The sequence below is a fragment of the Oryctolagus cuniculus genome, chromosome 17 (genome assembly GCF_051225735.1).
Source record: "Oryctolagus cuniculus isolate XC-2025 breed Fujian yellow rabbit chromosome 17, ASM5122573v1, whole genome shotgun sequence".
NCBI lineage: Eukaryota > Metazoa > Chordata > Mammalia > Lagomorpha > Leporidae > Oryctolagus > Oryctolagus cuniculus.
The window spans coordinates 38,367,509-38,394,835 of record NC_142883.1 but is presented as its reverse complement, the minus strand read 5'-3'; the positions used below and the strand labels follow the sequence as shown (position 1 = coordinate 38,394,835).

Sequence of the window (27,327 nt, the reverse complement as noted above, 5' to 3'; positions counted from 1 at the left end):
CTGGTTTTCCAGATAAGTGCGGGCAAATCAGAGTGTCCCCAAGTGTGTCCCACAGAGCCCCCAATTTCAAGATGTGAATAAGCATAGTTGAGCAGCGTCGTGTGGCTCCTTCCTCGGAGGGGTCCCCGCGAGAGATGACTGGTCATGGTCAGTCCGGGCGAAGCCCTGTAGTGCAGAGCCCTCCTGCGCCATGCTGGCCTGGCTGTCGCCCATGGACGTTTCCTCCTGTGGAATGCTGACTCACGCCCCAGCATGTAAAAGATGACGCAGCAAAGGGCAATTCGTGTGTTCGCCCTCCACACAGGCCAGAGCAAAACCACTCCTCTAGCCACAGACTCTGGCTCTGCCTTCACTCACTGTGATACATACCCCCTCTGGCCCAGAAGGAAACTTGGCAGAGACTGGGAATTGGTGGGATCTGTTCCGTCCATTCTGCCACAGTGACTCAGAAGAGCACTTTAAAGTATCTATCTATTTATTTGAAAGGCAGAGTGATAAGGGAGAGAGAGAGAGAGAAAGAAACAGAGACATCTTCCATCTGCTGGTTCAGTCCCCCCAAATGCCAGCAACAGCCAGGCTAAAGCTGGGAGCCCAGAATTCCATCCAGGTCTCCCACTTGGGTGGCAGAGACCCAAGTACCTGGGCCATCTTCTGCTGTTTTCCCAGGCGCATTCGCAGGGAGCTGGATCGGAAGCAGAGCAGCTAGCGCTTGACTCGGTGCTCTGATACAGGATACCAGTGTCACAGGCAGCAGCTTCATGCCCTGGGCCTCAACACCTCAACATTGACACCTGTGTGTAACTTACAAAGCAACAAAGCAGTTGGACATCTGTGGGGTGTCTTCTTGCCCAGTCCTCCCTGACTCCAGTATTGGCTCTCTACAAACTCTGCCCTTGGTTGCTGACCATGGCCTCTGGCCCTTTCTCCAGCTCTGAGCAAGGTCAGCTTTGGCTGTGGACAGATGTGGCCAGGAAGTGGGGAGGCAGAGTAATTGGCCCGCACAGGGCGCAGCACGCTCAGGCTGTACTCTGGCCCCTGCTGACGCGGAGCCCCAGGTGGGGTCTGGCAGCATCTCTCGTACCTGGATTGGGTTTTGGCAGCCGTGATGAATAGAGGCGCAGCTGTGTGTGGCCGCCATCCTACCCAGCCTGCTTTTCGCAGGGGCTTCTGGGTGTGAATAAGGACTCCGGCTGCCTCAGCACCTTTTCTGGTGTCCGGGTGTCCTTGGGCCCAGAGATGCCCTCCGAGTTCCTTGAAGGGACTCGGCCAAGCTGGCAAAGGACCCTGCCTTTAGAGTAGGGGGGAAGAAAGGCAAAACAGGAGGTGTTGGGGGCACAAGCAGGGCCTTGCCGCTGAGCTGCCCGCCCGCCCATGCCTGCTCTCTCCTCCAAGGCCTGGGCCGCTGACTTCCAGGGTGGCCCAGCTTGCTCTGTGCGGGGTTCAGGCCCCTGGCTGACCACCCTCACCCCACGATGGCACAGGTTGGCATTTGCTCAGGATGGCCTTCCTCCCCACTCCCCGCTCAGTCCTGGGCCTCCGCGTGCTCCTAAGGCCTTTGGGTTGGCTTGAGGATGGCGACGTGGAGGGTAGGGCCGAGCCCCCGCCAGCAGAGCGGCCACCCTCACCCAGCCTCTCCCCTCCCTCCGTTCCAGGGCCGAGTGCTTGCAGCGAGGCGTGTCCCCGTCCAAGGCCCACGGCCTGGGCTCCAACTTGGTCACAGAGGTTCGTGTCTACAACTGGTTTGCAAACCGCAGGAAGGAGGAGGCCTTCCGGCAAAAACTGGCCATGGACGCCTATAGTTCCAACCAGACGCACAGCCTGAACCCCCTGCTGGCTCACAGCTCCCCCCACCACCAGCCCAGCGCCTCTCCTCCAAACAAGCTGTCAGGTAAGCGGGGTCCCGTAGCCTCATGCCCCTGCCTCTCCCATGTGGCTCATCTGGCTCAAGACTTTTTCAGAGGAGCAAACTCTTGGGGCTGGTGCGAGGGCTGGTCCCCTCCCAAGGCCAGAATATTCTCTTGAAAACAGTGTGTGGCTCTGGTGATCCCCTGCAACTCTTTATTCAGGCATCACAGTGTGAGGGATGATGCCACCTCCAGGGAGCCCTTCATCCCCTTTCTTCTACCTGGGTGGCTGCTGGCTCAGCAGATCAGGCCAGCCATGGGATTATCCACTGAGCAGGCTGCCTTGTTGGTAGGCTGGGTCTACACTGCAGACAGGCGTCACCAGTCACTCTGGCCGTCTCCTAGCCCCAGCTGCTCTATCTGGCTCCAGCAAGGGAGGCCCAGGAGCCTTTCGGAAAGGGCCAGTCTCCCGGCAACCTCTACGGTTGGCACCTCTGCTCCATCAGGGCTGGGTAGGGTCTGTCACCTGCAGTGTTTGCAGTGAGGAGTTGGCCAGAACTGACCCGGTCCCTGCTGCATGCCAGGTGCTGGCTGGGCGAGCCCACCTCTGCTGGGGGGACTTGGGTTGGTCGGGATGGAATCGTCTGTGCTCGCTGTGGGACACCAGCCCTTTGGCTGAGCGTCGTGGTGGGCACAGGCTGGGGTTGAGCACGTCTCCTCCTGGGGCTGCCTAGAGCTTGTGTGCTTGCTGAGGTCTCCTGCACACCCAGCTGGTCAAGCCTGGAGCAGTATCCTGCCCACTCTGTGGAAGTGCTTGGAAGAGGGAAACCAGGAATGGTTTCTAACTCTGGGGCGATTCTGCAACCTGTTCCTCCCCTCACTGGCCACTCGCCCCTTTGGATGGATAGGGCCAGAGAGCTGGCAGCTGACCCACGTGTTAGGGTGACCGTGCCCCCGGGACAGGCTCAGAGCCCCAAGCTGGCAGGCAGTATGCAGTGTTTGTTCCATGCATTGTCACTTGGGGGGTATCTGAGAGCAGGATCATGTCTAGCAAGGAGCTGGGTGAGCAGTCGCTCTGGGTCCCACTCCCAGGGAAAGCAAGGGCTCAGACGCCCAGGGAGAAAGTGACAGAGAAGCCCCCAGGCAAATACTGACCTGACTGCAGTCACTGAGTCACTTAGCTCCTCTGGAAACTCAGAGCAGGCAGGAGCAGGCGTGTGGCGGGCCAGCCGTGTGCCTGCCACAGAGCTGAATCTGGGAGCTGCGGGGGGCGTGGCTGGGGCAAGAGGCATTATTGAGAAGACAATGGCCATTGTGCTGGGACCTGTGATCTCCACTCCAAAGCCAGGGAGCCTGCAAGCCAAACAAAGGCCCAGCAGCTTTCTGACAAGCTGGGGTTGTGCAGAGGTCACCTCGGGGTCGCTAGCTAAGGGGACCACTGAGGGCTGGGGCAGCAGGGCGGCCGAGCAGGTACTGGAAACCGGGCAGGGTGGGCGGGAGGCACAGCCCAGTGATGGCAGCCTGAGCACCGTCTGTCCCAGCTGGAAGAGGGTTTGCTGGGATGCCCCAGAGGTGTGCGCCTTGTAACAAGTCACAGAAAGTCAGCGCTCGCCAGGACTTCCCAGAAGCTGGGTCCCAGAGGGAGGCAGTGATTAGCCAGAGTTACGCAGTGCAGTGGTAGCAAAACAAAGCCGCAAACTTGGGTCTGCTGATTCCCACTGCGTGCCTCCCAGGCCCGGGCAGCGTGCTGTAACCGGAGCTGAGGCTGCCACCCTGCAGGCCTCAGAACCAGTGGGGCATCCGGGTTATCGTTCAGGACTGCGTGGATCTTTCCAGGGAGGGAGATGCCCTGCGCTATTCCTGCAACAATTATGGGACACTGTATACTTCCAGTGGCTGCCCTCGTCTTCGCCCACACACTGGATTCTCTAGGTATAGTTTAGAATCTTGGCTTTAAACAGCCAACTTATCAATGTGCTGAGTTCTCAAAACCTCCCTGTAGAATGCAGACACGGTACCTGCCTCCCAGGGTCTGTGTGAGGATTCAACATGGGAGTGGATAGATGTCACCTTGCCCAGTAAGCTGTGTTTTCATCATGCCTACTACAGTCATCACAGAGCGCTGGATGTTGGCAGCGGGAAGAAGGGCAGGCCACGGAGATCTGCTTGCTTAATTCCACACACCGGGCCAGGGCGTTATTCCTAGGAGCTGTCCTGGTCCTGGGATAGAGGCAGAGGCAGCCAGTGCACCTGTGCCTGGGCTTGGAGGCTCATGTCCCCGCCTCAGGCTGCCTGGAGTTGCGTTGGCATTCCTAGGCTGGAGCCTGGTGCTCAGGGTGGGCTTTGGTCCGCAGAGCCTCACGGTACCCATGACCAAGGTCCAGTCTGTAAAAGCCCAGACATAACCAAATGCAAGATGCAAAAGGAGTTTGAGTCACTAAGGAGAAACCAACATCCAGAGCCAGCCGATCTCGGGCTGAGCTGGAGCAAGGGGGCAGATGAGACCCCTCTGCCCTTCCCCGGGCACCAGCAGCTGGGAGACGAGTGTTTCCCAGAGCCCCTTCCTGCAGGGGCACAGTGTCTGCTCTCCCCTCGCCTCCCAGCCACGCTCAGCGCCGAGTGGCCCACTCGCCCACGATGACCACGGTGTGACCCTGGTCCTGGAATGTCCGGCCCAGTAGGGGTGGCAGGAGGAGCCCTGTGCCGCTGTCAGCAGCTGATTGGTTACAAGGTGCTCCACAAGCACACTGTCAGCAGAATCAGCTGCCCTACAATCACACACCAGCATGCAGCCCGCCGTTGTCATGGCTTTGTCCCCCTTATGCATGCCTAATTGACAATTAAGTTGGGGCTTTGAACCAGCCTGGCTCTGGCTGATGGGCCTTCATCTTTCCAGGGAGTGTCACAGGGGCACCCTTTGTTTGCTCTTCTCGGGGGCCTGGAGTCGCTGGAGCAGGCTGCAGGCGGCCATTTATCTTCGGCCTGGACGGCCTTTATCTGCACTCCACCCCATCCCAGCTTGCGCCAGCAGGAGCTGTCCCTGGTTATAGGCCCCGTGACAGCCGGTTCTGAGGCCATTGAGCAGGCCCCGAGTGATGGCCTCTAACTCCATTCTGGAGCTGAATCAAGAGAAAGGCCCCTAGAAGGTCAGAGGGCAGGGCTACAGTAAGACAAGGGACTGGCCCGAGACTGGTGTGCGTATTGATTGGCCCAAGGAGAGGAGGAGGAAGTTGGCACGGGACGGAAGCTGGGCTCACCTCTCGGCCCCAGCCGCAGTATCTGCTGCGTGATCAGTGGTGGCCTTGCTCGCTGCACCCTTCGCTCCAGTCAGGCGAACTCTCCCGGCCACTGCCTCGGGAGGCAGGGGAGGGGCACGCAGTCTTCCCCAGCCTGCCCTCAGCCGTGGCCGTGCAGCCCCTGCTCCCTGTGGCAATCCCTTTGGAGAAGGAAGTGGGGACACCTGCCCCTGGGCAGAGGAGGGCACGGAGAAGAGAAGCTGCCTGCCCAGGATAACACCCAGGCCTCCTGTGCCACAGGAGGAGGCTTTTGTGTCTGTGGCCGCTGCTCCTCCCTCTGCAAGCCCAGTGGATCTGACTTCCCTGACAGTAGATGAGAGCTGCAGAAACGGAGGATCCTCCTGCCTCCCTGGCTGCCCCTCCCAGCCCCTCCCACGCTGTTGGCATGAATCTAACCCCTGGCCCTGGATGAAGTGGACTCCAGGACACTGTGCCTGGGTCGCTCCCACTGTTGTCCCTGACACCGCAATCTGCAGGACTGAGGAAGGCCCCGCCGTCCCCAGTGGCAGTGGTGAGGCTGTGCATCAATGTGAAGAATCGGGACAGGGAGTACTGACGGAGCACTTCCTGAGCCCGGGGCATCACTTACTGAACCTGCACAACCAGCTCCTAGGGTGGGACCTCTGTGTATGCTGAAGTCCTTTGCCCTAGTTCAGACAGAGCTTGGAGCTGGCGTGCCCTGTGCCTCTCTGCTCCATGCAGATGCTGAAAGCAGTCGGGCAGCCAGGGGCTGCTTTACTGCTTCCTCCCCAGTGTTGCCCCTGGCCAAGGTGCATTCTGTGGGATAAGATGGAAGCCCCTCCCCCAGGACCCCTTCCCCATCCCAGTGGGGATTTGAACTGCCCTTGCATTGGGCCCTGTCTGGGGCACTAAATGCCTGTTAACAACTTAATGAGTCGGGGCAGGCACCTTAGCTTGCCTCTGTGAGCTCCGCCCCTCCCTGGGCAGCAGACAGAGGGAGGGGTTTATGAGGGCAGTTGTACAAATATTCAGATCCCCATTGTCCCCTAGGAGCTGCTGTGGCTTCCTTGGGGCAGGCGGCTGGATTGTCCTCCTAGGGACTTTATCTGCCTGCCCTCTATCTCTTGGATATGAAGGTAATTTTATCTGTGGGCACCACCCCATGGGCTCCCACGAGATTGGGGAAGACAATCAGGATATTAATGCCATTCAGAGGCCAGGCCCTCAAAGCATTCCACTGATAGGAGACCCACCTTGGTCTCCATACAAAGAAACCTGGCTGGGGCTGGGGGTGCTCAGAGCTCCTCACACAAAGGGGCCGGGAGATAGCTGGGTCCTATCATCCAAGGTAGCCCTGCTGGCTAATCCCCTTGAAGGGTGCTTAGAGATTTGAAGACTCCTTACTGCCTCCAGGAGGAAGGAAGCCGCCTGCCGCTGGTGGGAGAAGTGCTCTTGGAATCTGTTTGCTAAAGTTTGATGGGAAGCCTCAGTGCCAGAGGTACAGAAAGAGGCAGAGATCCCTACAAAGACCTTGAGGCTACCTGCATAAGTGGAGGCGCAGGGTCTGGCCTTACCTCTCTGCCTGCTTGGCAAGGGAAATAAAAACACAAATGAGGGAGAGGGGCAGAATAGGCACACACACACACACACAAGCACACACACACACACAGAGGGTGTGCCACACGTGTGTGGAAAATGGAATTAAAAAATTAGCTTATTTTGGTGCCCTCAAATTTTGAAATCCATACAAGGGATCTTCCAAAGGTGAGTGGAAAGGCCAGCGTTGTGGTGCAGCAGGTTAAGCGACTTGCAACGCTGGCATCCCATATTGGAGCGCTGGCTCGAGTCCCAGCTACTGGGCTTCTAATACAGCTTTCTACTCATGTACCAGGGAAGGCAGTGGAGGATGCCTCAAGTACTTGGGCCCCTGCCACCCATGTGGGAGACCAGGATGGAGTTCCTGGTTTCTGGCTTCAGCTTGGCCCAGCCCTGGCTGTCGTATGAATCAGTAGAAGGAAGATTCCTCTCTCTCTCTCTCTCTCTCACTGTCTTTCAAATACATTTTGTTAAGAAAGTGAATGGGGGGCTGGCATTGTGGCATAGTGAGCAAAGCCATCATCTGTGGTGCCAGCATCTCATCTGGACACTGGTTCAAGGCCCTGCTACTCCACTTCTGATCCAGCTCCCTGCTAATGCACCTGGGAAAGCACCAAAGGATGCCCCAACAGCTTAGTCCCCTGCACCCAGGTAGGAGACCTGGAGGAAGCTCTTGGTTCCTGGCTTCAGCCTGGTCCAGCCCCAGCCATTGTAGCTATTTGGGGAGTGAAATAGCGGATAGGAGCTCACTCGCTCACCCCTATCCCCCATAATTCTGCCTTTTGAACAAAAATAAAAATATTTTTAAAAAACAAATAATGCGGCCGGCGCCGCGGCTCACTAGGCTAATCCTCCGCCTAGCGGCGCCGGCACACCGGGTTCTAGTCCCGGTTGGGGCGCCGGATTCTGTCCCGGTCGCCCCTCTTCCAGGCCAGCTCTCTGCTGTGGCCCGGGAGTGCAGTGGAGGATGGCCCAGGTGCTTGGGCCCTGCACCCCATGGGAGACCAGGAAAAGCACCTGGCTCCTGGCTCCTGCCATCGGATCAGCGCGGTGCGCCGGCCGCAGCGCGCCGGCCGCGGCGGCCATTGGAGGGTGAACCAACGGCAAAGGAAGAACTTTCTCTCTGTCTCTCTCTCTCACTGTCCACTCTGCCTGTCAAAAAAAAAAAAAAAAAAAAAAAAAAAAAAAAAAAAGTAATAAAAAAAAAAAAAACAAATAATGCAATAGAGAAAAGGAAAATACAAATGTAAGCAAAATCTTAAAAAAAAAAAAGAAAGTGAGTAGAAAGTATCTTTGTTCATCACATATTGTGAAAAAAAACAATGCCTGAATTTCAAATAATTTTTGCAGCAGGATTTATCTTCTCATTCCATTTTGCCGTGAACCTTATGAAGTACTCTTTGTATGTGTAACTTAGCTACAAATAAAGACGAATGAAGCACCCAGTCCTGGTTCTCATCCTGGCTGTTCCTGGGTAGTCTGGAACAGGGGTTCGGCTAGCTCTTTCTGTAGTGTCAGTTTATAAACATTTCAGGCCTGTGTCGTCCCAGTCCCAGCTCCAAAACTCAGGCCTTGTAAACCAGAACAGCCCTAGATCATATGTCGATGAATGCATGTGGCTGGCTTTTCCAGCAAACTTTATTTCCAGGCACTGAAATTTGAATTTCATATAGTTTCTCCATATCACAACATATTCTTTGCATTTTTCCCCCAACTGTTTCAAAATATATAAAACCCAGTCTTGGCTCACGTGTTGTCCGCCAGCAGCTGGCTGTGGCACATACACTGCCCTTGGCTGACCCCGCTGTGCAACAGCGGTTCAGAAGCACCCGTGGGGGGGACATCTAGAAGTCCCAGGGCCCAGGCTGCACCCCCGCCTGTTGAATCCAAGTCCCTGAGGAGAGGGTTGTGGCTAAGACTTTGCAGGTGACACCAGCGTGCAGCCAAGTCTGAGAGCTCTGAGCACATGGGATGTGTGAGAATGTGGACTCTGACTCTCAGTCTGGGAATGAGGCCTGGATTTTTTGACAACTTGTCAGGTGGTATTGGAGCAGATGGACCAGGGACCGCACTCTGTGTCCTGGGGGATCTTGGAGCCACCCCATGAGCATTCATTTCTCCCTGTCTGAATGTCACCAACCTCATCACCAAGCACATCCTAAAGGTGCTTTGGGGGAAATGCTCTTATAGAGCCAGTGCGCGTAGCAACAAAGTCAGGAGCTGTGGAGGCAGACCTGAATTCCAGCCTCAGCTTGGCCACCTGTGGCTGTGTGATCCCGGACAAGTCTCCGAGCCTCAGTTTCTCAGTGTGTAAAATGGGGGACACGTATGTCTGTGAGGCACCCTGATGCAGCAGGCTCTCACAAGCAGGAGCTGTTAGTCCTGCGGAGCTTTGCTGGGGTCCCTCTCCCCTCCATTTTCCTGCTCTCTTGGAGGTTTTGGTCAGTGCTGATGTTTAGAGAATTTGAGTATTTCCTGCTGCCCATCTTGAGATCTTCAGCAGACTCAGGCTGCCTTGCAATAGTGCATGGGGCACAAGGCAGTTTCCCACTCCTCCTAGAAGGGCCGCTCTGTGACATCACGGCCATATCCAGTGTCACGAGTCCTTAGCACAAGTAGAGGAAAGAGAGAGAGGGAGCCCCGGGGATCGGCAGGGCTGGGGTGGGGGTGGGTGGTAGGCTGATGTCCACGTAGGAAGTCAGGTTCTCAAGATGACCGTAACTTTCCCATACCTAACAGGGCATCTTTTCTCCTTTAATTATGGGAGGGAACCTTGCTTGTGAGCATTGCTCGTTGGTAACTAGCACTGGGAACTTGTCAGTTCCAGGGGGTGGGGTGCTATTCCAGTGGAGGTCACTTCTGAGAAGCTGGCCTGCCTTTCTTTGGAGAAGGGAAGCCCCCCAAACTTCAGGCAGTGGAGTGGAAGGAAAGGGAGGGTGGATGCAACCCACATGAGCATTGGGAAACCTCAGTTGCTGCCGAGAGCTGATTTTCTGGAAGTGACTTCCCTCGCCTTATGTGTACCTATCTGCTTAACATGCCTCTATGGTCTGACGCCAGCACCCTTGCCAATAGCGCACCTGTGTGAGTCTAGCCACTGAGGAGTCGGCCAGCCAGGGAAGACTTGGTCTCTCCTGTTCTCTGGAGGAATCAGCTTTCTCAGATCTGGGACCATGCGCGTTCCTCCCACGCTGGAGGAGCACTGTTGAGATGGCCTTTGGTGTTCAGTGACTTATCCAGGGAGCGTCGATGTGACCCAGGGCATGCTGGTTACAGATGGACGCTTCTCGGCACCAGCCTCCGGTGGGCGTGGCCAGGTGGCGAGGTGCAGCACCCCAGACAGGCTTGGCTTGAACTGTGGTTCTGATATTATCTGATATTATTAGCCTTGACCTCAGTTTGTCCATCTGTAAAGTAGGGCTCATGATACCTGTCTCCTAGGGCTGTTGTGAAGCTTCAAGGTGATCAACATAGCCGGTGCCTGACGAGGAGGGAGGGGTGGCTGCCACTGCCCAGTGAGTGGGCTGACTCAGGGCGTGGTCAGAGTGGCGGCTGTGGCCCTCCCCGGGGTTCTTGACAAGGGTGCGGCTTTGTAGTTTCGTCCTGGGGGGATTTCCCCTGCCATGATCATGCCCTAGTTGTGACTTCAGGCATCAAAAACACTGAAGCCAATAGAGTGGCAGGTTCGGTGGTTCTGAAATCTCCCTCGACCACCTGCCAGTCATCTGGGGAGCTCGCTCAAAACGGACATGGCACCCTCAACCTCCAGCCCACCCACACCCCTTTAGGATCAGCATTGGAGATGGTTCAGGCCTGGGGGCTTCAACAGTTCTCTAAGCGATGTAGATGCACAGCCAGGGGCAGACGTCCCTGGGTCCCGGGGTGATCCTGACAGCGCCTTGCTGAACTGGGCCAGAGACGCTGCTGCAGTGAGAAACCTGGACTGGGCTTCAGGGGCCAGGGGGCTAGGGCCAGGGACAAGCAGGGGTGACTTTGGATGAAGCACTTAGCATCTCGGGGATTCTGGCAAATAGCCCGCCAGCTCTCCAGGATTATTATTTGGAGACTGGGATTCACATCAGCTTTGGGGCTCAGGACTCTGCTGCCTGAAGTGCAGAGGGAGGTTTGCCATTGTGATATTTTATTGTGGAGCTCGTCATCTGTCTCTCTCCCTCCTTCTCTCGCTCAGCGCCTCGCTGCTTCCCCACTGCAGGAACTGCATGCTGTTAGGTGCCCTCCACCTTTATTAGGGCTCATCAGAGATTTACAGCACCAGCAGATTGGGCGGGGCCAGTCACAGGGACCAGATTTATAATGGGTGTAAACAAGACACCTATCACTGCTGGAGGTTAACACTTTCGGGGCCTTTGAGTGGCAGCTTGCATGCCCATACCTCATGGCCCTGTCCACTGCAGGTGCCTCTTCCTGGCTGGCACCGGTTAGGTTGGATTGGCAATGAAGCCAAGTGAGTTCTTAGAAAAACCTGTAAACAAAGTCTCCTTTTGTGTGTCACATCGGTCTGCACGGTAGGTGCAAAGGAAGCGCTGGATTTGTCTCAAGGTGTTTCGTGGATAGAAACGACCATGAGCAGCCCACCCTCCTGGGTGCTCAGACTCCTCTGCCAGGTGCAGCACTGGGGTTGCGTCCCCATTTATCAAAGAAAAAGAAATGAGGGGGGCGTTTGGCACAGCACTTAAGCAATCCCTTTGGATGTCAGCATCTCATCTCAGAGTGCCTGGTTCCAGCCCCAGCTCTGCTCTCCAGTCCAGCTTCCTACTAATGCACACCTTGGAGGCACTAGGTCAAGTAGTTGGGTTCCTGCACCTGTATGCGAGCGAAGCCTGGACTGAGTTGCTGGCTCCTGGCTTCAGCCTGGGGCAGCGCTGGCTGTTGCAGGTGTTTGGGGAGTGAACCTGCAAGTGGGAGATTTCTGTCTGTCTGTCTCTCTCCTTTCCTCTCTCCCTTCCTCCCTTTTAAATAAATAAACTTTAAAAGAAAGAAAGCAAGACTTATTCTCCCTGTGAAGAAAATCCCTGAGAAGTCTCTAACCGCTTCTCTCCCTAGGTATGAATCCTGAGTAGTAGAACTGTGGGCTGTTCCAACATCTGAGCCCTGGTGGCTTTTCCACATAGCCTGTGGCAGGCACCCCTTCTGTTTATGGAATAAGGATACCTATTGTAGAGAGCTTCCTGTCCAAAGGCTTGGTGCATAAATCTCCTGTTTTCTAAGTTTGTTGTTCAGTTTTAGAGTAAAACTGAGCGTGGCATGAGTTTCAATTTACGTGTCATTTAAAACATATTTTCCTTCTGTGGACACAGTGTCATCCAGTTCCATCCCTCTTAGCACTGCTTAAAGGGAGGCTGGATAAGGTCAGCGTTCAATGCTTCCAGCAAGCTTTCAAAGAACCTATTATGAGTCTCTCTCCCTGATGTTCTGTTAGTTTAGTTTTTTATCGTTACTTACCAGAACTCCTTGGGCAAGAGAAGAGTGACAACTAGCCTTCCTGGGCTTCTGCAGAGTGTGCTGAGGTGTAGAGAAGGGATTGGACTCACTGCAAACTGGAGTCACCTGTTGAGACAGGAGCAAAACTGCCCCGCCCTAGGCAGCCAGCAGTCCCTGGTGCTCCTGTCTGGAAGCCAGCAGCCAGCCAGCCACCTTCCAAGGTGCTTGCTGGGCCCGGCATCCTTGAGCCTGCCGGGTCATCAGTGGCTGTCTGTCATGATGATGATGGTGATGATGGTGATGATGATGATGGTGATGGTGATGATGATGCTGATGCTGATGCATTGCCCTCAGCAATGGTGATGAAGAGGCTGGGGTCTGGCTGGGCAGACCCCCTTAATGAGGCAGCTCGGATACTTGCCAGGCCTCAAAGGAACTTCCCCGTGGCTATCATCTCCCAGTAGGGCCCTGTTTCTGAATAGGCCACAGTAGAAAACCTCTCTTTTCTAAGGCCACTTTATTGGCCCTTAAGACACAATGCAGAGGTCTGTTTATAGGACTCTGCTTTTGTACGGACACCCAGTGGCTGCGTCTGTCAATGGCTTTACAGCTCTCCCAGTGCTCAGGTCCGCTAGGAGCATCACCATTCTCCTCGACCAAACCCGGGGGCCTTTGTTGCAGATGGATCACCCCTGCCCGCAAAGGCAGGCTCTCAGAAAAGACCAGACCCCAGGAGTCAGACTGCGCAGGGGCGTCTGGCCCCAGCCTTTAGGCCTCGCGATGGCCACTGTTAACCCTTCTCAGTCTCACCCTCGTGCTGTAGGAGAAAGCGGCACTGAGGCTGCCCAGCCCCATGAAGTGACCCCTCTCCTTACCCTGGGACCAATCCAGTGTGCCCCAAACTGGCTTCTTACATGGTGGGTGTTGGGTGCAGCAGTTAAGATGCCACTTGAGACCCCTGCATCCACATCGGAGTGCCTGGGTTCGAGTCTCAGCCCTGCCCCCAAGTCTAGCTTCCTGCTCACACACACTCAGGGAGGCACCAGGTCATTCAATTAGTTGAGTCCTTGCCACCCATGTGGGAGACCTGGATGGAGTTCCTGGCTCCTGGCTTCAGCCTGGCCCAGCCCCAGCTGTTGCACACCTCTGGGGAATGAACCAGCAGATGAGACATTCTCTCTCTCTTTGTCTCTCTCTCTCTCTGCCTTTCCAGTAAATAAAAGAAGAAAAAAAAGTGGGGTTGGCCTGTGCTAGCAGAAGTGCCCACTCCCCAGCCCCTTAGCGAGCCCTGGGTACTAGGTGTTATGCTTAGACTCTAAGAAGAAGAGAATCGGTGGGCACCCTGCAGGCAGCCCATCCGCCCTCTATGCACCAGGCAAAGCGCTGTCCAAGTCTGCAGCCTGAGGAGGTGGCCCTGGTGTGTCATTTGGGCCACTTGACATACAGACCTGTGCCTTCAACGGGAGATCACCCAGACCTGCTAACACTGTTTCTTCAACCTTGGTTCCACTTTTGTCTCCTCTCTCCTCTTCCTCCCTTAAAAAAAATTGCCTCCCCCCAACCGACCACCCCAGAAAAGCCAGGAGATGTAGAGGACACGTGTATCGCACAGGCGTTTCCCTACCACCCAACACAACAGATAAACGCAAGCCAGCGTGGAGCTCGCACGGTGCAGGTGTGGGCCGTTCACTCATCACTTCCCAGTTCAACAAACATTGGTTGAGAGCCTAGCACAAGCCCAGGCTCTGTGCAAGGCCCTGGGAGACAATGAAGAAGGCAAAGTCCTGCTCTCGTGGGACCTGGGTTCTGGTGAGAGGTGCAGCTAAGACATAAGCCACCCCCCAACAGCACTGCACACTCTAAGTGGGCCATGGTGGGGAGCTTCAACCTGCGAGGGGCTGACGGGGAAGCCCGAGATGCTTAGCTTTGAAAGAGGGCTGACAGCTGGGAGACCCCTGGCTGGACTGTGGCCCTTGTCTCTCAGCTTTCCACCCAAATGGGCATCGGTGACACTCGGAGCGGCAGCCGGTGCTCAGGCCCTCGAGTGCCAGGCCTGTTCCTTTGACCTGCGCCAGCCGTCTGCAGGCTGAAGAGTTGGTTGTAGTGCACGTGATGTTTGCCTGCAGCGGTGGCTCCCTGGCGAGCTTTGGGGAGGACACCCAAGGCTTCTGCGTGGGCAGTCTTACCAGGTGCACTGTGCATATTAGCTTCTGTTCTCAGTCAAGGTGCTTTGGATGGAAATGGAAGACTCGATTTTTTTCTTCTTCTCTTGATTACACTTGCTTTGATTTTTATAAGAAAACCAGTTTGTGGGCTTCCCTTAAGTATCACTCAGCTTTTACTCCTTGAGTCAAGAATGTTTGCCGTCCCCACAGGCCTGTCTGTGTTTCTGTTCTTGTGACCCGAGCTCCTAATGCAGGCACCGCAGGTAGGAAGGGACCTGGAATGGAAGCCTGCCCAGTGTTGAAATTGCTTTCCCCCTGCATCAGCCTTGTCCTCCTGGCTTTCAGGTTTTTAATCTCCCCAGCTCTTTGCAAGCATTAATCTTTACCCTTAGAGAGGAGGAAAGGTTAATAAGGACGGGGTTACAAATGAGGGAACCGAGGCAGCCGTGCTAACTCATCCGAATACTTTCATTTTCCCAGCTCCCAGTTTGCAGCTGGGAAGGCATTCACATTCTTCCATCCCGAGTGGAGTGAGGTCTCAGAAGATCCCCAGACGGGATCATTTGTCTCTCTGCCCCATCCAAGTTCCAGGGGAGGGGGTGGCGATCAGGACGCGGTCCTGGGCCCTCCCCAACCGACCTCACCCCCACCGCGCTCTCCCCAACAGCCCCGGCTTCGCGGGGAAGACAGCTCTGCTACTGGTAATTTGTGGACGTGCCTGTTTCCTCTTGGCGGCTCCTTCTCCTTCGCACGCTCCCTGCCGCCTGAGCTTAAATTTTGCAGACCCCGCGGGGTTGGGCTGCGCTCTGCATGAGGTTAGGAACACAGGGGAAGAATGTGTGTGACAGGGCCTGGCTGGTTGAGTAATGTTTACTCTGTTGGTGGCCGGGACGCACACTCTTGGGGCTGGCACAGGTCCACCGGCCAGAGGCACATTCCTGCATTATCAAGGATGAGAGGTTGGCTCTGAAATGTCAAGGGTGACCAGCATCCCTCCAGATTCTGGGTGTGGTGCTCAGACCCTGGTGCAGGGGACGCACGCAGGGCCGGCTGAGCACCACGGTGCCCGGGGGTCCTGATTCCCTCATCATCTTCATCATCTTATCCTCACTGAGACAGCTCTCTTTTGCTCAGCCGGCTGAGCCCAGTGCCTCTCTGATGTTATTTGTGCATCATTCTAGCTCTGCCCATTTTACAGACCAAAATGCCACCAAAGGGGACCGGTCCCCTTAGCTCTGAGAGAGCTAAGGCAGATAAAGGGGGGGTGTTTGGGACCATTTCTGGAAGCTTGGGCCCCTGTGGATCACTGGAATCGTGGAGCTGAGGTCTCAGCTGTTTTTCAAAACACTCTGAGTGCTGAATTAGATCCAGGGCACTCTGAGTTGTCATTCTAAGCCCACCACCAGGTCTCTAAAACGTCTCTGTTCTTAACAGTCCCCGTGTGGAGCCTCTCTCCGGGGCCCCTGCTGTAAGGGGCTTGTGTCTGCCTTTGAGCACACATGCACAGTCAGTTCTGTGGACCTCAACAAGCACGTCCTAAATGTCGCGACGCTTCGCAAAGTCGTGCAACAAGAAACCACCAGGCTTAGGGGAAGATACAGGGCTGAGGGCAAACTCCATCAGTGACAGTCCTCAACAGACGAGAATCCAGCCTGTGAGATGGTTGGAAAGCACATAAATGCTCTGTAACAATACATCCGGCACTTGAGCTGGGGGAAGTCCTGAAGCTTGCCCAAGGAGGTGGGTGTTGGAAAGGTTATGGGCTGTCAGGTCACTTGAGTGGTGGGCGGAGCGAAGGTTGCCATGGCACACAGCACCTGCAGTGAGGTGAGGGCGCTGTGTGTGTGCACAGGCCCATTGACTGCATGCCTTTGCAACTCCATTCAACGCGATGCAGATTTTGGAATTTACCTAATGTGTCTCCAATGACAAACTCAGTTACACTCAAGTGTAATCTGTCAGTGCAAATAGGACAGAATCACAGTTTTTAAAATATTTACTTATTTATTTGAAAGAGAGAGAGGGAGAGAGAGAGAATGAAATCTTCCATCCACTGGTTCACTTCCCTGCTTTCCCTGTGTACTAGCAGAGAGCTAGATCGGAAGCGTAGCAGCCAGGACTCGAACCGCTGTCCATATTGAACGCCAGCATCACAGGGGGTGGCTTAACCCACTGTGCCACACCAGCAGCCCCTAGAATCGCCCTTTCAATGCAATCAGCACCACAGAACTGACTGCATTTTCTCCTGCTAGAAGTGACGCTGCTTATCCTCGGGCGTGGGTAGCCAAGGCAGCTGAGGTCTCCTTCCTTTGATCAACAGCCATTCCCAGTGCCTGGCACTCCACCAGGCAGGCAGAGTGTGCAAAAGCCGTCCCTTTCTTAAAGGAGGGGAGAAAGAGGTACATTTACCATCCGCTTCCCGGGGGGCTGACTCCTCCTGTGAGAGTCGCTAGAGCATGGAAACTACAAAGGACGGGCCAGAGGACTGCCAGCCTCACTCACGGACGAGGCCACAGTCAGTCCTCTTAGAGGATGTGACAGGGAGAAGATGGGCAGAGCGCTTCAGGCAGAGGGACCAGCGCAGAGGCAGGAGACAGCAGGCCCCCTGGAGAAGGGGCAGGCGCTGTGCGTGGGATGCAGGGAGAGATGAGGCACGGGAGGCGACTTGGACCGCTGCTGCCTGTCCCGGACGCTGGGCTCTCCCAGAACGTAGTGAGGAGCTGGCTGTCACAGGTTCCCCAGCAGGGCAGTGAGCTGGGATGATTCTGTTTTAGAAGTGCAGGCTGCAGCAATGCAAAGAATGCTGCTGGACCAGGAAGGCAGGGAAGTGGTGCTGGCTTCCTGGAACCGTAGGTTTCTCTCTGTTTTTGAAGCTTCTGATCATATAGAATAGAAACCATACAGTCTGCATCTGTCCCCGATGGCGTTGGGAATTTAACAGTAACGCAGGGCCCAGGATGTTGAGGCCTGGGAATGGGGAGCGGAGATGACCTCACAGGGTCTCTAGACTCCTCCCGGGATGCCTTCTGCTGCTTGTTGTAGTTCCGATGGCTGGTGATGGGGATGTGGCCAGTTAGTGGTTTGAGCCTGGACATGATGGAAGATGCTGCCACCGTCTGCCATGGTCATTTCTTCTGGGGTCCCTGTGGCTGTTAGCCCGGCAGCTCTGGCCAGTCAGTGTTAAACCTTGGACATTCACTTTCTTTTTTTCTTTTTTCTTTTTTTTTTTAAAGATTTATTTATTTATTTGAAAGAGTTACAGAGAGGCAGAGGCAGAGAGATCTTCCATCTGCTGGTTCACTCCCAGATGGCTGTAATGAAGCCAGGAGCTTCTTCCAGGTCTCCCACGTGGGTGCAGGGGCCCAAGGTCCTGGGCCATCTTCTACTGCTTTCCCAGGCCATAGCAGAGAGCTGGATCGGAAGTGGAGTAGCTGGGACTTGAACCAGTGCCCATAGGGGTTGCCGGTACTGCAGGCGGCAGCTTTACCTGCTATGCCACAGCGCCGGCCCCATAGGCATTCACTTTCATAGCTTGCAGGCCCGGGTGAAGGAGGAAGGAAGCCTCATTCTAGTCTTAGGGCAGGCTCCTTAGTCTGGTGCAAGGCATTTAGCAGATGCTCAGTAAGCTCTATGCTCTCAGCCTGCCTCGATGTGTCTTTGAGACAAAAGCAGTCCCAAAGTAGGAGGATGTGTTTTGAGCAACTGTTATGTGTTAAGCATGGTCTGGGAATTTCAAACCATTAACTCGGTCAGATTTCTTCCCAATGACCTAAGGGTGGGGATTGTTAATGATGAGGAATGGAAGCTCAGGGGGGTTAAACAACTTCCCCAAGGTCACACAGCTCTTAGGTGATGAGGCGTGATTTCAATTCAGGTCCCCACACTCTGAGCTCCACTTTTGTTCTCATTTCGAGTGCTCTTCTGAGTTTGTGAAATGTGAAAGGACTTGGTCTCTGCTTCCTCTAACATGAGCACCTATTTATGGTGTCACCTGCAGACACCCGTAACACACCCTGCACCACCCCACACACACACCTCCCTGTAAGACCAGCGGCTGCTTGGGATCTCATAATTGCCTAGACCCTGGGGCAGGAAGACTCTGGTCTGATGAGCACTCCAGGGCTTGCTCCCAAAAGGCTTCAGAACAGCGGTCCTCTCCCTGCAGCAGGTGGTTCTCTGGCTTATAGTTGAGGAAGCTGGAGCTCACCCATTAAATGGGTGGCAAAGTCATGATGAACATAATCTCCTCATTCCCAGCCAGGTCTCTAGTCCTTAGCCAGAGATTTCAATTTAATTTTGAAGTTAAATCATCCTTTAAATAAGAGACAGAGACAGACACAAGCCAAGAGCCAGGAACTTAATCCAGGGACCCATGTACTTGAGCCGTTGCTTGCTGCCTCCCAGAGTATGCATTAGCAGGAAGTAGAATTGGGAGTGGAGGAGGGACTTGAACCCAGGCACTCTGATGTGGGCGTCCCAAGCAGCATCTTAACCACTGCACCCAATGTTTGCCTCCAACCAGAGGGTTTTTCCTTTGTTTTTGTTTTTAAGATTGATTTCTTCGAAAGGCGGAGTTAGAAAGAGAAATCTTCCATCCACTGGTTCCCCACAGGGCTGCAATATGCCAGGGCTCAGCCAAGCCAAAGCCAGGAGTCAGGAACAACATCCATGTCCCCTGTGTGAATGGCAGGGCCCAAGCACCAGGGCCATCCTCTGCTGCTTTTGCAGGTGCATTGGCAGGAAGCTGAATCAGAAGTGGAGCAGCCGGGACACAAACCAGCACCTGGATGGGAATGCAGGCTGCAGCTTCACCTGCTGCGCCATGATGCCGGCTCCCAGCCAGAGGTTTTAAAGGGAATTTTGAAGGTCTGGGCCCACCTGTCTTTAAACAGAGCAGCTCCTCTGTGATATTTTTCTTTTTTTTTTTTTTTAAGATTATTTTATTTATTTGAAAGAGTTACAGAGAGAGGCAGAGAGAGAGAGAGAGGTCTTCCATCCCATGGTTCACTCACTCCCCAATTGGCCACAACAGCCAGAGCTGTGCCAATCCAAAACCAGGAGGCGGGAATTTCTTCTGGGTCTCCCACGCAGGTGCAGGGGCCCAAGCACTTGGGCCATCTTTTACTGCTTTCCCAGGCTATAGCAGAGAGCTGGATTGGAAGAAGAGCAGCCAGAACTAGAACCAGTGCCCATATGGGATACCGAGGCTTCAGGCCAGGGCTTTAACCTGCTGCACCACAGTGCTGGCCCCCGTGATATTTTTCATGTAATGAAGTTTTGTTGGGACCAAAGCCCCAGTATAAAAACCATAGCACCCTTGGGCTCCACTGCCGGGCTTCTCACAGACAGCCCTGGACGCTCTCTTGCCGGTGAAGAAGGCTTTTGTTCCCTGCGGATGTCCTGGGTTAATTATTTTTAAATAAATACTTGCGCAGCCTGTGGTAGGGGAGAAGCCTCCCTGTGACCTATATTTGATCATCAGAGGGCTGGCCCATTTCCTGCAGCCAAATTAAATAGGCTAAATCCAGAGACTGTTTGACTTGAGGCAGAATCGATGATGGGGACTGGCTGGGAGGTGACAACACACCTGACTCCCGGTGTTATCACCGCTCTCCCAGGAGCAGAGCATCCTGGGAAGGCAAACAGCTGGTCAAGGAATCAGAAAAAGCAGGAGACAAACAGGATGCCATCCAGTTCCTCCAAAAGGTGGGGGAGGGCAGTGGCCAGGCCTCTCCCCAGGTTGCTTGCAGGACAAGGCATCAGGGGTTCTGCAAAGGGCAGGGTCCTGTGGAAACTGCTTGTTATAGAAAGGTAAGGCTACTCAGTGCTTAGACCTGCCTGAAGTTGTCTAGAATTGGCATACCCTAGAGCATATGTCTTGGGATACACCCCTGTGCCAGCTCTCCTGCTCCCCGCATCCCTGCCTATGGTGCCAATAGTTATTTGGCATCATGCTAGGAGCTGTGTCAATGTTACCTGTACCCCCAAAGAGCCCCATGGGGCACATATTCTCCATACTTTATGGCTGTAAATCAAGGCGAGGGAAAGTAACCTTCCTATGATCACACATCTCCTAAGAGCAAAGTCAGGATGTGAACCCAAGTCTGTCTACTCCCAGAGCCTCCCCCCTCCCCAGCCTTCCCACCACCCCCACCTCATTGGGAAATTCTTCCTTTTATTCATCAGAAATCTGCCTTTCTCTTTTCCATTGGACCTCACTCTGCCTTTGGAGTTCACAGGGTTCGCATCTCTTTCCTCTTCTCTATCACAGCTCTTTGAACTATCAGAAGCATCCCACTGGAGTGGAGAAACAGAACTTCATTGAATCCAATGGATGGAATAGAGGGTGGTGACTAGGAGACCCAGGAGCTGCAGACAGGTGCAGAGGAAGAAGGCCAGGGCAGAGCTTTTGACTGGGAGATGTGGAAGCCACGCCTCCTTTAACTTCATGGTTGTTGCTGTTCCCCCACATTGTAGTGCCCAAGGCCAATAACCAGTGAATTCCGGTCCTGACACTATCCTCCCAGAGCCCCTTGCATCAACAAACCAGGACACCCACCAGCAGAAAAAGCCTATAGAGCAAGCAACAAGCCCCTTCCTAGTCAAACCAGGTGCTCTTGCAGGTTCGAAGCCTGCTTTAGCGTTCGTTTGTTCTCTCCCTGGCCCTCTGGCGTCCTAGGACCTGAGAACCTTGGGTAAAGCCAGGGGATGCTGGCTTGGATCTCTCCTCAGTGAGCTCTAGCTTGGTGAGTTAGAGGCTGCTGGGTAGGGCCGCTGGCCTGGCTCCTGGGGGCTTCTGTAACCTGCTCTAGAAAGAGGCGGGGCAGGGTGGGGAACAGAGTTCAAGGATGGTTCTTCCTGGAAAACTGGGCAAAAGGAGAAGTATAGCCAAAGAGCTGCCCCAGGTTTCCAAATGACTCCATGCCAAGCGCATTTGGTCTCTGTTCCTTGGAGGCTTGGGTCCCCCACACCTGTTTGACAAGCCGTGGCAAGAACCAAGGACACTGTCTTCCTAAGCTCTGAGTTTAGGGTGCGATGCCACCGAGTACCCCCAAGCTCTTCCTGGGCTGTGTCGTGGGCACGTCAAGCAGGATGCTGAAACCTCTGCAAAGCGGAGCTGGGTTCTGCACCCTTCCGCTTCCTGCCGGTCCCTGTCCAGCACGTTCCCTCCACTGAGAACAGAGCTCTGCTTGGGTTCCTGAGCAAGAGGGAGACAGGAGGGCGAGGTCATCCACCTGCTTGGTTCCCGCCCTCCCTTGCAGGACAAACTGAGTACCCACCTCCCACCTGTGTGTGCTGCCTACCCCACCGCCCAGCAGGCATGCCTTTCCCTGTGTCCAAGAAGTCAGCCAAACGAGACTCCATTGAAGGGATGTGAGTTCCAGAGCCACAGCCCCCAGCCCTGTCCCTGTCTTGAGCTGTCTGTGTCCCTTAGCCTCAGGATTGGCCAAAAATAGGGGTAAGTGTCACAGATGCATAAGCCATGGTTCTTCCTGGAGTCCCCAGACAAGTACCTCCTCTTTGTAAAGTTGGTTACCTCTACTTTGCAGTCCCACAGGACTGGGGCTGCCAGGGGAACATTGCTGGAAAGCTTTGGGAAAAATCAAATACTGCAGCCGGGAAGAGGAAGGCCAAGCTCGGCCCCTAAATCCTGGAAGAACGGCGCTGAAGCAGTGGCAAACAGAACTTACCCGTTCATTCATTAGATGTTTAGTGAGCAGCTACCAAGTGCCGAGGCACAGGCGCGTGGCAGTGAACGGGATGGCGCTTCCATTCTAGAATGAAAGCAGAGACCGTAGCATCTTCAGCCCAGAGGAGGACAGCTGATGGACAGGTGGACAGGGAAGCCCAGAGCAACTTGATTTTCTCCTCATCCACCCTGGAAAACACAGGGGAGCTGAGTCAGTTTCCTGGGTCCAGGTGACACTAATGTTCCCTGTGGGGTCTGTATTGTTTTGCAGGAGTGCGCTACAGCCAGCAAGGAAACAATGAGGTCACTTCCTCCTCAACCATCAGTCACCATGGCAACAGCGCCATGGTGACCAGCCAGGCGGTTTTACAGCAAGTCTCCCCAGCCAGCCTGGACCCAGGCCACAATCTCCTCTCACCTGATGGTAAAATGGTGAGTACACCTGGGCCATTGTGGCTCTGGGGCTGATAAGATAAGAGGCAAAACAAACAGGACTTCTCACAAGGCCTGCCTCAAACAATGAACCATTGTAGCCCCACAGGGGAAAATGGGGGCCGGCCAGAGGCGGGACGGAAAGGCAGAGCCCGAGCCAGCCTTTGGCGGGTGGAAGAGCTGTTCGGTTTGAACCCAGCCAATAAATCTGACAGAGCTCTGCTCTCATTTTATTGATTGAATGCCTCATAAAGGAGCAAGCCGGGTGGGACACTATTTGTTTTGGGGCTGCCAATGACATTTGTGTTGATAAAATGTTCATTCATCCCCCTCTCCAAGGCCTCCACAGCCCAGGGAGCACCTCACTTTGCGACAAGCCCCCCCACCATGCTCCCTCCCCACCGAGCCCCCTTGGTACTGGTGAGCAGTCAGCAGCAGCAGGAGTCAGGGTCGCAGGTGGGGTGGGACACCACTTCCGGAAAGAGACACAGGGCTTTGAAGCGACAGTGCCGTGGGGTCCCAGCTGGGACACTTAATAGCTGTGCGGCCTTGGGCAGGTTGCTGAGCCACTGTAGGTCTCTTTTCCTCGTCTATAAAGTAGAGGTAATAGCAGCAGTGTTGTTGGGGGACCCAGGGTGCTAGCGCTCGGCACAGAGCCCGCCTGGGCAGTGCGCAATAAATGGCAGCATTGTTATGTTAATAGCAGTGCTGTGGTCACCGAATGACGCTCCTGTGTTCCTCTACACGGCCCTGCACCAGATGTGCGTGTGGCCCACTTGGGGAGGGAGGGACAGTGCCAACGCCCAAGGACCTGCTCCTATGGCGAAACAGGAGCATTTTGACCCCTGCCAGGGTCAGAAATGGAAAACTTCATTCTTTGGGTCATGCTCTGTGTTTCAGGGGAGGGAGGAGCCGAGGGTTCCCAATTCCCAAGCCCGAGGTGGAGCTGCACACATTCCCGCACGCACGCACGCACGCACACACAGTGTCTGAGCCAGAGGCGAGAGGGCGCGGGGGAGGGGGAGGGGGTGGAGAGCACTTGCCATTCTAGACCTTGACGTGTGTGTGCTGTGTAGGCAACACAGGAATAGTGAGTCACAGGCAATCAGGTCCCTGGCTGCCCACAGGACAAACAAAGTGTGGCTTCTGAGGAGAGCGCTGGCCCGGCCAACCCTGGTTTCAGGGGCCCTGAGCTGCTGTCTCTGGAGTGGTCTCTGCAAACAGAGGTGAAAAGGCAGGGCAGCTAAGACGCCTGAGTCCCAGACGGGAGTCCGGGGTCAGTCCCCAGCTCTGGCTCCTGACTCCTGCCGATGCAGAGCCTGGGAGGGAGCGGGGAGCGGCGATGGCTCAAGTGTTTGGGTTTCTGTCACCCACTTGGGAGGCCCGAATCACGTTCGAGGCTTCCAGGTCTGGCCTCCAGCCCCCTCCCTCCTCTCCTTCTCCAGTCCCAACCTCCCCCCACCCCCACTCCAATTGTGAGAATTTGGGGGAGGGAACCAGTGGATGGGAGCACTCCGTCTCTCAATAAGTAAATAGTGATTAAATAAAAAAATCGAAAGGGCACTTTGAAGGGGGGGGGCATCTTGGAGTCCCCTTGCCTTCTTCCAAACCTTAACAGAGATTCCACTTCCTGAAAACCAGTGCAGGTCCGCTGCAGACCACGCTTAGCGATTTCTCCAGAGTCCACATTGAGACCCAAACAAGTCAGGGTCGGGGAATACGGGGGAATACGCAGGCTTCCCAGGGAAGGGAGCCCTGGGGGACAGGTCTGCTGCCTGCGGGTCCTGGGGCTTCCCCTTTGAGCTCTCCTGCTCTTCCTTCCAGGAGGCAGGCTGCCTCCCCCAGGCTGAGGGTGCTCCAGACCCAGCCTGAAGACGTGCCTTTTGCTTCCTGTTCTGCTCAGCACTGCCCAGCCTGGGCCGTATATTACTGGATTGATGATTGACCCAGCCAGCACACCTCAAACGTTAGCAAACATCTGGAACCTGTTTGCAGGCGCAGCTTTTCACCTGTCCCTAACACCCTGGCTCCTATGATGTGACACTACCCCTGGATGCCCAAATTCAAGAGTCTGTTCTCTGTTAATGTGTAACACGTCCCTGTGAGCTTGGTCGGGCAAGGCAGGAGAGGAGTGTGGCTCAAAAAGAACCCGGGTGTGCAGGTCCTGATTCTGTCATTTCCCAGTGGGAGGGCGCAGCGATCGCTTTGTTTGTCTGGGAAATGGAGAGTGAGAACATCACAGACAGGTCTGAGCACGGCTGGTGGCCCTGTGGCTCCGTGGTGGGGTAAGCCCTGTTCCTGGAGTGACAGTCTCAGGGCTGGCTTTCAGTCAGGTGGGGGTGGGAATCTTCCTGCAGGGAATTGTGGAAATAAAGCCAATCTGTTAGCACTCCCTGTGGTGCTGTTGCTCCCTCCCCCAGTCTCCATACTCTGTACCCAAATGGTAAATTTTGATTTTAAAGGGGTGGGGAGGAGTCAGGCTGAGGTTTGCAGTTTTTTGTTTGTTTTGTTTTAGGAAAAGCACGTATTGGATAGTTTCATAGTACCAAGTAGCATGGCCTCATGATGAGAAGCCTAGCCTTGTTTAACTTTTCTCAGCTTCCATTTCCCAGGCTGCAAAGCAGGGGCAATGATTAGAAACCCCGTGGGTCGGGGGGGGGGGGGACGCACGCTGATGGCTTTTGGGCTCTCCCAGCTGTCCAGTCTGTGCCCAGTACCCTTGGGACTTTGTGGAGTCCAACACAGAAAGTGGGCGGGGCTTGAACTCCAGTAAACCCGGCCCCCACTTGCTGGAGGACTGGTTCCTTGGCCTGCCCTGTGGGCGGCATTCTCTACGGAGCACACTTGGGGAGCACACTGGACAAACTGAAGCCACGCGTGCAGGCTGTCTTAATCGTTGGCCTCCAGGTTGAAACAGCCCAGAGATCCCCGAAGGACTCCATTACCCAAGGGAGTCAGTTGGAGGGCAGATCCCTGCTGTTTTTTATGACTCTGACATCTCTGAAAAACAAGTCTGGCCAACAGGCCGGTTCTCTCCTGTTCCATGCGGTTGGAATTCTTTCTTGGTCATGTGACCTCTACCTCATTTCTTGATGCTCATTTGAAAAACACAAACAAACCTGTTTGGCTTTTCCTTTCTTTTCTTTTTTCAAATTAACCTTGGAGGCTGTGGGGTTGGCCAGAGGGCAGGGTATCTGGTACCTGGGTGCTGGTGTTAGCCGTCAAAGCTGAAAGAGCCCTGGGTGGCAGAAAAACAGAGAAGCTGGATTACTCTGAAAGCCCCTCTCAAGGGTCCTGGTGCTTGCCGCAGTGTCAGGGCGGGGGGCGGGGGGGGGGGGGTGTTGCTGAATAATAATTGGGAAAGTTAGTTGAAAACTGTACGTGGGGCAGGCATGTGATGTGGTGGTGAAGCCACCGCTTGAGACGCCCAACTCGCACGTGGGAAAGCCCTGTCTGAGTTCCGACTGCTCTGCTTCCCGCCCAGCTTCCTGCTCATTCAGCCCCCGGGGAAGCAGCAGGTGACGGCTCAAGCACTTGGGTCCCTGCCACCCATGTGGAAAACCAGGATGGAGCTCCTGGCTTCTGGCTGTTGTAGGCCTTTGGGGAGTGAACCAGCAGATGGAAGATTTTTTTCTCTGTCTCTCAAATAAAATGAAAATAAATGCATAACTTTTTAAATAAAAAAATAAAACTATACAAAAGAAACTACTATGAAAAATAATGTATATATAAAATGATAGCATCTTGGCCAGCGCCACGGCTCTCTAGGCTAATCCTCCGCCTTGCGGCGCTGGCACACCGGGTTCTAGTCCCGGTAGGGGCGCCGAATTCTGTCCCGGTTGCCCCTCTTCCAGGCCAGCTCTCTGCTGTGGCCAGGGAGTGCAGTGGAGGATGGCCCAGGTGCTTGGGCCCTGCACCCCATGGGAGACCAGGATAAGCACCTGGCTCCTGTCTTCGGATCAGCGCGGTGCGCCAGCCGCAGCGCGCCAGCCGCGGCAGCCATTGGAGGGTGAACCAACGGCAAAGGAAGACCTTTCTCTCTGTCTCTCTCTCTCACTGTCCACTCTGCCTGTCAAAAATAAAATAAAATAAAATAAAATAATGATAGCATCTTTAGAATTATAATTAACCAGAGCACATTTGAAACATTTCTGATGATGTCAGAAACATAACAAGTGCATCTGTTACAGCTGCTACTGTTTTTTTAAGATTTGTTTTATTTATTTGAAAGGCAGAGTTACAGAGAAGTAGAGGCAGAGAGAGAGAGAGGTCTTCCACCCACTGGTTCACTCCCCAGATGGCCACAATGGCTGGAGCTGCACTGACCCGAAGCCAGGAGCCAGGAGCTTCTTCCAGGTCTCCTATACGGGTGCGGGGGCCCAAGGACTTGGGCCATCTTCTACTGCTTTCCCAGGCCACAGCAGAGAGCTGGATCAGAAGTAGAACAGCCAGGACTCAGAGTGGTGCCCATATGGGAGGCCGGCTCTACAGGCGGCGGCTTTACCTGCTATGCCACAACACCAGCCCCAGCTGCTACTGTTTTTACTACCTAGAAAGTTCTAACCAATGTATTAAGACATGAAGATAGATTGCTATCAGCAAGAAAGAGGGGCCCTGTTAACATTATAGTCTCATGATACAGTCAGGCGCTTGGGAACATGAAAACAAAATCAGCGAGGAAAAGACGCTAGTAGGAATAAATTTTAAAAAATGGGCAGAAAGAGAATATACAAAATCAGTAGCTTTCCTTCCTAAACTGTGTCTTAAATATAATGGTGAGGCCGGCGCCGCGGCTCACTAGGCTAATCCTCTGCCTAGCGGCGCCGGCACACCGGGTTCTAGTCCCGGTCGGGGCGCCGGATTCTGTCCCGGTTGCCCCTCTTCCAGGCCAGCTCTCTGCT

General features: G+C 54.6%; 1 protein-coding gene across 10 annotated transcripts in view; it reads left to right on the top strand.

Annotated features, from left to right (window-relative positions):
- Nucleotides 1-27,327, top strand: part of HNF1B (HNF1 homeobox B) — a 58,217-nt gene that overhangs the window by 13,733 nt on the left and 17,157 nt on the right. For all 10 annotated transcript variants that reach the window (XM_051825477.3, XM_008271145.5, XM_008271144.5 and 7 more), the window contains 2 exons: nt 1,653-1,888; nt 22,266-22,426. In XM_051825477.3, coding sequence (XP_051681437.2) covers nt 1,653-1,888; nt 22,266-22,426 — 397 coding nt within the window. The remainder of the gene's footprint in view (nt 1-1,652; nt 1,889-22,265; nt 22,427-27,327) is intronic.